We start from the raw sequence: 15106 nt of genomic DNA, 5'->3' as shown, positions 1-15106 counted from the left end.
AAACATCTTCAATAAATATCATAGATATAATCTAAAGCTAAACTCTATACATACACATTGTTGGACGGTACTGTACAGGTCCCAGATCTGCTGTAAAGAAACCACACCATGCCAAGGTTAGGGCTTTTGTGTTGCATTTGGCTGAAGCAAGCGAAGCGAAAGACTGAGATGCCCATTCCAAAGTTGAAAGTATCAACAACTCTATGTAAAAACAGTTGGCCAATTCACAAATGACTGGTACACCTGGAAATGTGTGTGTGTGTGTGTGTGTGTGTGTGTGTGTGTGTGTGTGTGTGTGTGTGTGTGTGTGTGTGTGTGTGTGTGTGTGTGTGTGTGTGTGTGTGTGTGTGTGTGTGTGTGTGTGTGTGTGTGTGTTTGATGCTACTGTGCATGTCCGGTGGGTCTCTATGCAGGGTTGCTGTAAGGGTCAGCAGATCTCTGATTACTCAGCAACCCCCACAGCCCCGTCTCCAACGGTCAGCCCCTGACTCAGACTCCCCTTTTCTCTCTCTCTCTCCCACTCACTCTCTCTTTCTACCCTCTCTCCATCCTGTCATTTCCTCTCCCTCTTCTTCTCTCTGTCTCTCTCCATTCATAACTCTTTCTTCCTCTCTGGGTGAAGATTAATGTCTCGTGATTCACTGTGGTTCTGAATTAAGTTCTCGGTCAATGACATGACTGTCTATCTGCTTGACTACCACCTTTATGTCCAGTATGTGAGGCGTTACGTCCAGTAAATCAGTACCAATGGCGGATCAATGACCTGCTATGTCATGATGTCATGTCATTGCTGACAGTGCTCATATTGTCCACACAGAGACACAGACAATTGGTCCATTTCCATCCTCGGATGTGCCACTGTGCCCAGGCTGATGTCTGGCCAGAAAGCCCCTTTTCCATGGTTCATCACAAGCTAGGTATTCCAACACTGTTTGTGTGATAGTGTGTGTGTGTGCCCACTCGCAAGGTGTGTGTTTTTCTATCTCAGGTTCTATGCGTGGGCATGTCTCTGTTTGTGTGTGTTCTCTCAGGCTGTGTGTGTGTGTGTGTGTGTGTGTGTGTGTGTGTGTGTGTGTGTGTGTGTGTGTGTGTGTGTGTGTGTGTATATGTGTGTGTGTGTGTGTGTGTCCTCTCTCAGTCTGTCAGACTCTAAGTCTCTTCTTAAGGCGGTTGAAGTCCTTGGCGGAGCGCCACAGCCAGCTCTGCAGCTCCCTCAGTACCCAGAAGCCCTCCACCTTCCTGGAGAAGTCGTTCAGCGCCGGCCGCACCGCCAGCAGAGGGGAGGAGGACAGGAGGGGGGACAGGGGAGGGGGCGGCAGCAGGGGGGGACCCCTCCTCAATGACAGGGGCACTGGTTCTGACAACAGGGTGTGTCCCTCCCCTGTCCCCGTGCCAAACGGGTAGAAGAGGGAAAGGGGGGGGTGGAGGGTGGGGGAGAATAAGGAGCGAGGGGATCGGCGCTGGGGATGTAGGGATGGAGAGGAGGAGAGGAGGGATGCAGACTCTCTGATGATGTAATGTTCCTCCTCTGTCGCCCTGTTTTCTGCATCCGCCTCTCTGGCTCGGTCCTTGTTCTGGGGGTGGAAGTTGAAGTTGTAGCTGTTGAGATTGTCGTTGTCGTAGTTGTTATTGTTATTGTTGTTTAGGAGTTGTTGTTGTTGGGGGAAGGTCTGTCTGTCTGAGAAGGACAGGGTGACTCTGGCGTCAGACTCCAGTGGACCCTGCTTCACTGTTCTCTCTCCTTCCTCTGAAACACTCAGCAGCCTCCTCCTCCTCCCCCATCTCTCCCTCCCTCCCTCTCTCTCCAACTCTTCCTCCTCTTCCCTGTCTTCACTGGCCCCCTCCCAATCCTCTGACTGTCTCTTCCTCCCTTTCCTCCCTCGCTCCCCTCTACCCTCCTGCCTCGATCCCACACTCCTAACCGCAGCCCCTGTCACCTCCGCTCTCCTCCCCTCCATTCCCCTCCCTCTATCCTTCTCTCGCTCCCTCTTTCTCTCCGTCATTTCTCTCCTGGTGCTCTCCTCTTTTTGTCCTCTCACCAGACCTCTGGTGGTCCCAGCACCCCTCTGAACATCAATGGGATGCCTCCTTGGTCCCGCCCCCATGCCCGCCCCTGTCTTATAGAGACCCTGACTCCTAAGTGGAGCTGGCCTGCGTCCCGTCGCCTCTCCATCGCCCCCTGTGCCCCTACGTGGGTACTGCACCTCAATCCCAGCAGGAGGCAGGGCATATCCCAGCGTGTTCATGAGGCCTGATATAGAACCTAGCAGACCGTCCAGGCCTGTAGAAAAGTGCAGCAGGGAGCTCTGGAGGTAGGGGCAGAGGGTGGAGCGGGCCAGCTCCCTCACCGCCCCCAGCAGAACAGAGTAAGCCCTCTGGTTCTGGGCCAGCCTTGCACGGTTCTCCAGGCCCCGCCACAGCTCCAGACGGGTGGCCGCGCTAGGTAAGGACAGGGCTGTGCTGTTGGGCCGTGGAGGGGAGAAGTCTGGGTCACTGAACGGCGGGCCCAGGTAGGATAACTGAGGGAGGGAAGGGGGAATGGGAGGAGAAACAGAAGGAGGAGATGGAGGATGAGCAGAGGGGGGAAAGAGGCAGTCAAGAGCGAGTATGGAAAGAGGGAGTGGGAGGGAGAAAAGGAATATTTAATCCAACGTGAATTTAGACATGGATTGGTTATGCTCAAACACAAGTCTGGGTGCCAGTCTGTTTCTGTTTTAGCAAACTCCCCATGGCAAAGACCAAGGGGTTGGCTGGAGCAGAAACAGAATGGAACCAGGCTTCTCAAATATGTGTTGAATTGAAACACTTGTGGAATGAAACATTGACATGCTCCAACATAAATGTTCTTCAACACAGTATCTATATACAGTCACATTACTCACATAGGTGTCCTTTATCTCTCTCAGCTGATGCTCCAGGTACTTGGTCAGCTCATACGTCCTCTCAATCGAAGTCCTCTCATTGGACAGGCTGAAGGAGGGGTCTGGGACCTGGACAGAAGTCACGGCTGCAGCCAATAGCAGGACGTGCTGAATGTGATGGACTGGGGAAGAAACCAATCAGAGGATAAGATCAGTATCTGTTGAAGATTAAAACCACACAAGGCGTTGTATTCGTGTACTATCAACAGTCATAGAATTATAATATCACTGAGGTATTTCAATTGGCAGAATTTTGCCTTATTTGATCTGCAACTTGCTGTCGGCTGATGTGAGTCTATCAGCACTCTCAACATCACCTTGTTAACATGACAATCAAACTCAACTTCGATAAGAGCACCCTCAAAATATTTATGAGAATTTTAAAATTTTTACCATTTATTTATTTGTTTCTATGGTGATAGCCTTGTCTGTTTAAATATTGGCAAATCTAAGTAATCTAACTGCCAAAACAGCGTTTCCGCTTCAATCTAATTTTAGAAGTTCCTGCCGTCGAATGTTTTCTCTGGGATCAAATAGAACACTCTTGTCTAGCTCCATGGTGTTCACTACTACATCACCATGACTAGCTCCATGGTGTTCACTACTACATCACCATGACTAGCTCCATGGTGTTCACTACTACATCACCATGACTAGCTCCATGGTGTTCACTACTACATCACCATGACTAGCTCCGTGGTGTTCACTACTATATCACCATGTCTAGCTCCATGGTGTTCACTACCACATCACCATGTCTAGCTCCATGGTGTTCACTACTACATCACCATGACTAGCTCCATAGTGTTCACTACCACATCACCATGACTAACTCCATAGTATTCACTACCACATCACCATGACTAGCTCCATAGTGTTCACTACTACATCACCATGACTAGCTCCATAGTGTTCACTACTACATCACCATGACTAGCTCCATAGTGTTCACTACCATATCACCATGACTAGCTCCATAGTGTTCACTACCACATCACCATGACTAGCTCCATAGTGTTCACTACTACATCACCATTACTAGCTCCATGGTGTTCACTACTACATCACCATGACTAGCTCCATGGTGTTCACTACTACATCACCATGACTAGCTCCATAGTGTTCACTACCATATCACCATGACTAGCTCCATAGTGTTCACTACCACTACTACATCACCATGACTAGCTCCATAGTGTTCACTACTACATCACCATGACTAGCTCCATGGTGTTCACTACTACATCACCATGACTAGCTCCATGGTGTTCACTACTACATCACCATGACTAGCTCCATAGTGTTCACTACCACATCACCATGACTAGCTCCATGGTGTTCACTACTACATCACCATGACTAGCTCCATGGTGTTCACTACTACATCACCATGACTAGCTCCATTGTGTTCACTACCACATCACCATGACTAGCTCCATTGTGTTCACTACCACATCACCATGACTAGCTCCATAGTGTTCACTACCACATCACCATGACTAGCTCCATAGTGTTCACTACCACTACTATATCACCATGACTAGCTCCATAGTGTTCACTACCATATCACCATGACTAGCTCCATTGTGTTCACTACTACATCACCATGACTAGCTCCATAGTGTTCACTACCACATCACCATGACTAGCTCCATAGTGTTCACTACCACTACTACATCACCATGACTAGCTCCATGGTGTTCACTACTACATCACCATGACTAGCTCCGTGGTGTTCACTACTACATCACCATGACTAGCTCCATTGTGTTCACTACTACATCACCATGACTAGCTCCATTGTGTTCACTACCACATCACCATGACTAGCTCCATTGTGTTCACTACTACATCACCATGACTAGCTCCATAGTGTTCACTACCACATCACCATGACTAGCTCCATGGTGTTCACTACTACATCACCATGACTAGCTCCATTGTGTTCACTACTACATCACCATGGCTAGCTCCATTGTGTTCACTAGCACATCACCGTGACTAGCTCCATAGTGTTCACTACCACATCACCATGACTAGCTCCATAGTATTCACTACATCACCATGACTAGCTCCATAGTGTTCACTACCACTACTATATCACCATGACTAGCTCCATAGTGTTCACTACTACATCACCAAGACTAGCTCCATAGTGTTCACTACATCACCATGACTAGCTCCATAGTATTCACTACATCACCATGACTAGCTCCATAGTGTTCACTACCACATCACCATGACTAGCTCCATAGTGTTCACTACCACATCACCATGACTAGCTCCATAGTGTTCACTAGCACATCACCATGACTAGCTCCATATTGTTCACTATCATATCACCATGACTAGCTCCATAGTGTTCACTAGCACATCACCATGACTAGCTCCATATTGTTCACTACCACATCACCATGACTAGCTCCATATTGTTCACTACCATATCACCATGACTAGCTCCATAGTGTTCACTACTACATCACCATGACTAGCTCCATGGTGTTCACTACCACATCACCATGACTAGCTCCATAGGTTTCACTACCACTACTATATCACCATGACTAGCTCCATAGTGTTCACTACCACATCACCATGACTAGCTCCATTGTGTTCACTACATCACCATGACTAGCTCCATAGTGTTCACTACCACATCACCATGACTAGCTCCATAGTGTTCACTACCATATCACCATGACTAGCTCCATTGTGTTCACTACTACATCACCATGACTAGCTCCATAGTGTTCACTACCACATCACCATGACTAGCTCCATAGTGTTCACTACCACATCACAATAACTAGCTCCATAGTATTCACTATCACATCACCATGACTAGCTCCATAGTGTTCACTACTACATCACCATGACTAGCTCCATTGTGTTCACTACCACATCACCATGACTAGCTCCATAGTGTTCACTACCACATCACCATGACTAGCTCCATAGTGTTCACTACTACATCACCATGACTAGCTCCATAGTGTTCACTACCACATCACCATGACTAGCTCCATAGTGTTCACTATTACATCACCATGACTAGCTCCATAGTGTTCACTACTACATCACCATGACTAGCTCCATAGTGTTCACTACTACATCACCATGACTAGCTCCATAGTGTTCACTACTACATCACCATGACTAGCTCCATAGTGTTCACTACTACATCACCATGACTAGCTCCATAGTGTTCACTACCACATCACCATGACTAGCTCCATAGTGTTCACTTCTACATCACCATGACTAGCTCCATAGTGTTCACTACTACATCACCATGACTAGCTCCATAGTGTTCACTACTACATCACCATGACTAGCTCCATAGTGTTCACTACCACATCACCATGACTAGCTCCATAGTGTTCACTACCACATCACCATGACTAGCTCCATAGTGTTCACTACTACATCACCATGACTAGCTCCATAGTATTCACTACATCACCATGACTAGCTCCATAGTGTTCACTACCACATCACCATGACTAGCTCCATAGTATTCACTATATCACCATGACTAGCTCCATAGTGTTCACTACCACATCACCATGACTAGCTCCATAGTATTCACTACATCACCATGACTAGCTCCATAGTGTTCACTCACATATATATGTTACTGTTCACTACCACATCACCATGACTAGCTCCATAGTGTTCACTACCACATCACCATGACTAGCTCCATAGTATTCACTACATCACCATGACTAGCTCCATAGTGTTCACTACCACATCACCATGACTAGCTCCATAGTATTCACTATATCACCATGACTAGCTCCATAGTGTTCACTACCACATCACCATGACTAGCTCCATAGTATTCACTACATCACCATGACTAGCTCCATAGTGTTCACTCACATATATATGTTACTGTTCACTACTACATCACAATAACTAGCTCCATAGTGTTCACTACCACATCACAATAACTAGCTCCATTGTGTTCACTACCACATCACCATGACTAGCTCCATAGTGTTCACTACCACATCACCATGACTAGCTCCATAGTGTTCACTACCACTACTATATCACCATGACTAGCTCCATAGTGTTCACTGCCACATCACCATGACTAGCTCCATAGTATTCACTACTACATCACCATGACTAGCTCCATAGTGTTCACTACCACTACTACATCACCATGACTAGCTCCATAGTGTTCACTACCATATCACCATGACTAGCTCCATAGTGTTCACTACTACATCACCATGACTAGCTCCATAGTGTTCACTACCACTTCCACATCACCATAGCATTTCTGCAATGTGCCTCCCTCCTCTCACGTATGACCAGCTTTATGGCAGTTAAAGCGGTAGCAGGTGGCACACATTCTCTCTTTCCCTCTCTCAATTCAATTTCAATTCAAAGGGCTTTTTTGGCGTGGGAAACATATGTTTACATTGCCAAAACCAGTGAAATAGATAATAAACAATAAAAAATTATCAGTAAACATTACACTCACAAAAGTTCGATACAGTCCTCACACACAATAACACTCACATGCACGCACGCACACACACTCATACAATTACGCACGTCATGCAGGTAGGAATGCACACACACAAGCACTCAAATCAGTACAGAGATATTGAAGCATGTGGATTACTTTATTATCAGCATCACAGTCGCTAGTGAAAGTCTACACACCCCTTGCGCAGATCACATTTTGCAGCTTTAAAAGGATACTTCGGGATTTGTGTGTGTGAGAGAGAGTCAGATTAACTCGTGGATACCATTTTTATGTATCGGTGTGCAGTTTGAAGGAAATTGCTGACAAGCACAAGAGAAATTGCTAGTTGCGCAATGACTGGAAGTCTATAGCCAAAGATGTCCAGTCACTGTGCTAACGCTAGTTAGCATTGGCTCGCAAACTATCTCGAACTTCCTTCATACTGGACACAGAGACATAACGATGTTATCCACGAGTTCATCTGACTCTGGGGAAGTAGATCAAGGGCTTCATTCCAAAATCCTGAAGTATCCCTTTAAAATGAAATCTTAAAAGGGATTGTTTTTCCTATCGATCTACACAACCTACTGCACATTTTCAAAGTGAAAGAAAAATGCTGAAATGTCCCGCTAATTGGATAGTCGGGATTTTCCATCAATGGCTGCTCTGTAGATGACCTCAAACTTTCTTTCACTTTGTAGGTTGTAGGTTGTGTAGATCTGTAGGGAAAAACATCAAACGTGATCCCTTTCTAGACGTCATTTTAACGGCAGCAAAATGTGAAGACTGTGCAAGGGGTGTGTGGACTTTCACTGGGCACTGTATATGTGTATTTGTGTGAGTGTGCGTTTGTAGTGAATGCATGCCTTTGTCTTTTATATTCCTTCATTTGCTTGTGTTTAGGTTGGTGTTGTAAAAGTGTTTATGTGGTATGTGAGTGCTTGTCAATTTGCATTCGTACGCATATGTGCATGATTATGTGTTGTTTTGTATTTGATATACATCGGTGTGCGTGTGTGTGCTTAAAGTTAGTCGTGCGTGCCTGATTATATGAGTGAGCGTGTACGTTAGAGCATGTGTGCGTGTATGTGCGTGTATGCATGTATGTGTGTGTGTGTGTGTGTGTGTGTGTGATGTGTGTGTCTTGGAAGCGACCAAGGGTGGCTAATGTGCGGAACCTTTTAAGGCCCTCTCTTCCAGCACCACACAGGGAAAATGGTGGCCAAATGATCTGTGTCAATGGCGGAGAGCTCAGTGCCTGTCCACTTCCCTGTCCCGTAGAGCCACTGAGAGACAGAGTACACACAGAGACCCCTCTTCGTCTGTCTGTCTGTCTGTCTGTCTGTCTGTCTGTCCGTCCGTCCGTCCGTCCGCCCGCCCCCAGGACCTCCCACAAATTCTCATTGTATCCATTCTTCTCTCTCTTTCTCTCTCTTTCCATCTCTTTCTCCATCTTGTTGCCACACACCTCTCTTCCCTCTCTCTTATTCACTTTGCCCATTGCTTTCCAATAACCTTTTTGTCCTCCCTATACTCGTTCTCTTTTTGCATTCCTCCACCATGCATGTTTTCTTCATGGTCCCTGTCTCTCTCTGTCTTCCAGCCTGACAGGCAGACAGACAGCAAGGCATGGTTCTGGGTAATTATGGGTCTTAAACAAGCTGCTGTTCAACAGGTGTGAAATATGTTCTGTACAGGATGTGTTCCCACATTCATCCATCCATCCCCCTCCTCCTCTCTCTGTATATCCAATCCATCTCTCTCTCTCTCTCTCTCACTCTCTCAACCCCTTCTTCCACTCTGTCTAATGTCTTTCTCAATCCTGCATTATCCCTCTTTGTTTCTCATTTCCTCTCTTCCTTTCTGTCCCTCTTCCCATCTATTTGTAGAAAGTCTCTGGGTTTTTGGTTCTCTGCCTTTCCTCTCCTTCTCTTCCTTTACTACCCCTCTCTTTCTTCTCCTCTTCGGAAGTCTATTATCAGTATTTTGTGTTCTCTCTCTCACTCTATCCCTCTGTCTTTTCACTCCCTCTTTCTCCCCTCCATCATGTTGCCCCGTGGACACCTTGTTCCTCTCAGAACTAACTCAACATGTCAGGACCTAAAAGAGTCAACACCATTTTCCGCTACAGAAGAGACTTCCTAACGTCATCACTTTCAACATATTACTCCTTAACACGCCTTCACACCTTTCATCTGAATGAATTGAACAGTCACAGCGAAACAACACTCCTTTCAATCACAAAACCTCAACACCTGACACACCTTAATATTTCGAACTCAACTCAGCAGCTCACCAACTCTCCCTTGGAACTTGGACAGATACAGTACAGACACAGGTAAAAACAACACTTCTAAAAACACCTCAATTCCTTTGTTTTTACTCTCAACTTTCTTTTACTCTGGACACCGAAACCAACTCTGAGACTACCCTTTCTACAGAAACGACCGAATCTAGGTAACTTCCAAACACACAGCTGGTACACTTGACTTTGCATGTGTTTTAATGCTAAATCCAATGCAGTCTGGCCGAATGCCATTTTGATGCACAGGCGTCTTCTGTAGAATGAGAATTTCACTGTGGATGATAAAGGTTATGATAACCTACAGCCAAAGCCCTCAGTCTTCTGTAGAATGAGAATTTTACTGTGGATGATAAAGGTTATGATAACCTACAGCCAAAGCCCTCAGTCTTCTGTTCAGGGAGCAGGGAGCAGTACCTGGCAGTAAGAACACTAGGATCACACTCCACAGGCCAGGGTGAAGCCAGAACATTCTCACAGGGGAAATTATATTACAGTAACACAGGATTCCTCATGATCTGTGTGTGTGTGTGTGTGTGTGTGCGTGCGTGCGTGCGTGCGTGTGTGTGCCTACACAGTTCTCCTTTCTCTAAATCATGTTAGATTGATCTATCTTGATCTATCGTTTGATCGCAGATCTACATTTAAAACATTGCACAATCTTATGGCTGCCAGCTGCAAGACAACGTTTATGGGACTTGATATGAAGTTAAGGGTTGAGGTTTCGCTCATAGTTTCAAGTCTGGGTTCGGTTGGGATTGAAGATTGGGGTTAGGGTTCAAAGTTTAAAGTCAGGGCACAGGGGCCTGTCTTCGTGGACTTGCAATCAGCTATATGTATGATGACGTTAGATCACATAGGACTGGATGGAAGGCTGTCCTGCGCTTGCTGGTTAGCATATTTACTGTCATCTGGCTAACATATACCAGACGGGCAGGGACCGAGGCACGGCGAAGCATGGGTCCATGCTATAATGGATTATACACATCTCAGACATATTCAACAGGACTTTCTATATTATGTTCTATTCTGTTCTATTCTGTTCTATTCTGTATTTTCTATTCTGTTCAATTCTGTTCTGTTCTATTCTGTTCTATTCTGTTAAATTCAATTCTGTTAAATTCAATTCTGTTCTATTCTGTTAAATTCTATTCTGTTCTATTCTGTTCAATTCTTTTCTTTTCTGTTCTATTATCTTAAATTCTATTCTGTTCTATTATGTTCTGTTCTGTTCTATTCTATTCTATTCTGTTCAATTCTGTTCAATTTCTGTTCTGTTCTATTCGGTTCTATTTGTTAAATTCTATTCTGTTTATTCTGTTCTATTCTGTTCTACCAATCCTGAAATCCAGATTTAGTACCTGAGGAAAAGTCTATTTCACCATAAAATAAGGCGGTTTTGTGCACACACACACACACACACACACACACACACACACACACACACACACACACACACACACACACACACACACACACACACACACACACACACACACACACACAATGGTACCCTGGCTGGCTGGACAGTAACATGCGTATAGGCCGCAGGGAGGGAGGGGGAGGGGTAGCCAGGGTCAGGGTCGATGTTGTGTGCCTGCGTACAGTTAAGAGCACAGATTTATGTGCAGTCTGTACTTAATCAAACGTGCATTCCTTTACTAACTCAACACACACACACACACACATCACATATGCACACACATTGACACACGAACACACACAAGGACCAATGCACCCATCTTTTGAAACCCATGTGCAGTGCCTTTAGAAATGATTCATACCATTTGACTTATTCCACATTTTGTTGTGTTACTGGCTGAATTCAAAATGGATTAAATTGATTTGTTTCTCTCTCCCATCTACACACAGTACCCCATAATTGACAAAGTGAAAACATGTTTTTAGAAATGTCAGCAAATTTATTGAAAATGAAATACAGAAATATCTCACATACATAAGTATTCACACCCCTTAGTCAATACATGTTCGAATTTTTGGCAGCGATTACAGCTGTGAGTCTTTCTGGGTAAGTCTCTAAGAGCTTTGCACACCTGGATTGTACAATATTTGCCTATTATTCTTTTCAAAATTCTTCAAGCTCATTCAAGTTGGTTGTTGATCATTTCTAGACAACCATTTTCAAGTCTTGCCATAGATTTGAAATCAGATTTAAGTCAAAATTGTAACTCGGCCACTCGGGAACATTCACTGTCTTCTTTGTAAGCAACTACAGTGTAGATTTGGCCTTGTGTTTTAGTTATTGTCCTTAGTGTCTGGTGGAAAGCAGTCTGAACCAGGTATTCCTCTAGGATTTTGCCTGTGCTTAGCTCCATTTAATTTATTTTTTATCCTGAAAAACTCCATGGTCCTTAACAATTACAAGCATATCCATAACATGATGCAGCCACCACTATGCTTAAAAATATAAGGAGCAGTACTCCTTAATGTGGTGTATTGGATTTGCCACAAACATAACACTTTGCAATCAGGACAAAAAGTGACTTGCTTTGCCACATTGTTTGCATTTTAACTTTAGTGCCTTACTGCAAACAGGATGCATGTTTTGGAATGTTTTTATTCTGTACAGGCTTCCTTCTTCTCACTCTGTCATTTAGGTTAGTATTGTGGAGTAACTACAATGTTGTTGACCCATCCTCAGTTTTCTCCTATCACCGCCATTAAACTCTGTCAATGCTTCAAAGTCACCATTGACCTCATGGTGAAATCCCTGAACGGTTTCCTTCCTCTCCGGTGACTGAGTTAGGAAGGACGCCTGTATCTTTGTAGTGATTGGGTGTATTGATACACCATCCAAAGTGTAATTTCACCATTAACTTCACCATGCTCAGAGCGATATTCAATGTCAGTTTTTTTTTTACCCATCAGCCAATAGGTGCTCTTCTTTGTGAGGCATTGTAAAACCTCCCTGGTCTTTGTGGTTGAATCTCTGTTTGAAATTCACTGCTCGACTGAGGGACCTTACAGATAATTGTATGTGTGGGGTACAGAAATGAGGTAGTCAATCAAAAATCATGTTAAACACTATTATGCTAAGCAACTTATTATGGGACTTGCTAAGCACATGTTTACTCCTGAACTTATTTAAGCTTGCCATAGAAAAGGGGTTGAATAATTATTGACTCGAGACATTTCAGCATTTAATTTTTTATTAATTTGTTTAAAAAAAAAATTCAACATAATTCCACTTTATTGTGTGTAGCCCAGTGACAGAAAAATCTACATTTAATCAATTTACAATTCAGGCTGTAATACAACAAAATGTGGAAAAAGTCAAGGGATGTGGGGAGTTTCTGAAGGCACTGTACATGTGCGTGGGCATATGCACACACTCACACACACATGTTGATGCACACACACATGCATATGCACGCGCGCACACACACACACACATACTCTTCCCATCTCTTATCCCTGGAGATATCTTCTTGGAGTTCATATTGAAATTCTACTTGATCTACTTGGCATGGAATGCACCCTGGATTGCCAAAGAACATCAATGACAGAAAAACAAAGGGGAAATAAAGAGGGAAAAAATATACAATACCATTTTAGGTTTACAACAAAACCCTCACTATTTATTGCTTCCAACAAACTCTATGTGCTCTCTTTTTATAATTGTGTTTCTCTCTTTCTAATTGTATTTCTCTCTTTTTCTCTCCATTTGTTTAGCAGGTTGACGTTTATTGTCATGAATCTTGCCCTGGAGGCAGACCTAAGCGATTTCTGATAGATGGGCCAGCTGCAAAGTAAAAATTGGCTATATCGTAAAAATTCATGAAAACTCAAATTAGCTATTTTAGTCTTAATTTAAGGTTAGGGTAAGGCACTATGGACTCTGCAGAAATATGTATTTCATATTTATGTATTCTTATTGGTTTGTTGAATTTACATATCAATTAGGTTGTTGCTGCCATGTTATGTGTTTGTCTTACGTCACTCTTTATGTAGTGTTGTGGTGTCTCTCTTGTCGTGATGTGTGTTTTGTCCTATATTTTCTTTCTTTTTTATCCCAGCCCCCAGCCCCCGTCCCCCAAGAGGCCTTTTGCCTCTTGGTAGGCCGTCATTGTAAATAAAAATTGGTTAGAAAATTGAAAAACAAGGGTCAGATCCTTAAGAGGTTATTAACTGACTTGCCTAGTTAAATAAAGTTTAAATAAAAAATAAAATGAAAAATAAAAGGTGTTATACCATTGGTTACACTTGCCGATAGGGGGAGATTGCAAACGTCAATTATTCCCAGTCTGATATTGATAAGCAAGCGGTAGGTGGCGATCTGAAACACTATATTCTATTTTCATATTTATAACATGTACGAGTTGACTATGTACAGTACATGTCCTGATGTGCATATATAGGTGTACGGTACCTGTTAGATATTTGGGGCATCCTGTGATGTGCTTTTGTATGTTCTTGCTGTAAGAGTGAGTTAGCTAGCATGATCTAATTGTAATGGTTGCATTAGCTCCCTGCTAATTCACAGTTATTTCCATTCTAACAGACGAATCTACAGCCATCAAAATACTGTTGTCCTCCACATCTAGTGTGCTTCCTTGTGTCTATCATTAGAATGAACACCACTCAACTGGGACCGCTGGCTGGGTATTCCTTTATTTAAAAACTACGCAAGAGATTTCCGAGGTATGATAACATCTGTTACGCCAGCTTGTGACAGATTTCTCTGGCAAGATTCATGACAATAAAAGCCAACCTGCATGTGTTTATTCCCTCTCTTATTCTCCTTCCCAGAAAAATATGCCTTTAATTGTTCTTACTGTTGCTTTTATTACACTCTGTTCGTTCTCAGTTTTACATCCACCGTTAACGATCAATATTAGCTTCCTCTATTTCTCTTTCTTTCCTTCCATGTTCACTTATTGGTCCCTCTCGTTCTTTCCCTCTTTGAACCCTCAAACCTCCCTCTTCTATTTCAGTTCTCCTTTCTTCTATACCTAATTGCCTTCCTCTCTTTCTTTCTCTAATTTGCTTCCCTCATCCCTTCCATCTACCTCTTTGCATTCTTCCTTCCTTTTTTCAGAGTTTCAGACGTTCAGACTTCGGTTTCTAATTTACCTCCCCCTGCTCTGCCTAACTCCCCACCCCCGGCTTACTCTTAAAAAATAAATAAGCAAAAAAAAAAAACATACAAGAGCCTTCCATTCAATTTATCCGGTCTGTCTCTGCTTTAGAAAATCAGAGAAGGGGGAGAGGAGAGGAAGGGGAGGGATGGGGGGTCCTGAAGGAGACACTGAGAGACAGACAGACATAAAGAGAGGGAGGTAGAGAGAATCAGAGAGGAAGAGAGGGAGCAAAGGGACTTGGATAAGAGAGAGTATGGGAAAGGCAGAGAGAGAGAGAAAGAGAGAGAAAGAAAGA

At 43.8% G+C, this 15106-nt stretch overlaps 1 protein-coding gene across 1 annotated transcript in view; it reads right to left on the bottom strand.

Moving 5' to 3' along the window:
- Positions 1 to 1142: 1142 nt before the first annotated feature.
- Positions 1143 to 15106, bottom strand: part of LOC129827287 (cardiotrophin-like cytokine factor 1) — a 16618-nt gene continuing 2654 nt past the window's right edge. Inside the window, exons 2-4 of the mRNA XM_055888014.1 lie at positions 2883 to 3043; positions 2221 to 2519; positions 1143 to 1302 (exon numbers count right to left, since the gene is read on the bottom strand). Of these exons, the coding sequence (XP_055743989.1) occupies positions 1143 to 1302; positions 2221 to 2519; positions 2883 to 3043 (620 nt within the window). The remainder of the gene's footprint in view (positions 1303 to 2220; positions 2520 to 2882; positions 3044 to 15106) is intronic.

This window comes from Salvelinus fontinalis, chromosome 29 (genome assembly GCF_029448725.1).
Source record: "Salvelinus fontinalis isolate EN_2023a chromosome 29, ASM2944872v1, whole genome shotgun sequence".
Taxonomy (NCBI): Eukaryota; Metazoa; Chordata; class Actinopteri; order Salmoniformes; family Salmonidae; genus Salvelinus; species Salvelinus fontinalis.
The sequence above is the reverse complement of the archived record's forward strand: the minus strand, read 5'-3'. Positions and strand labels throughout refer to the sequence as shown.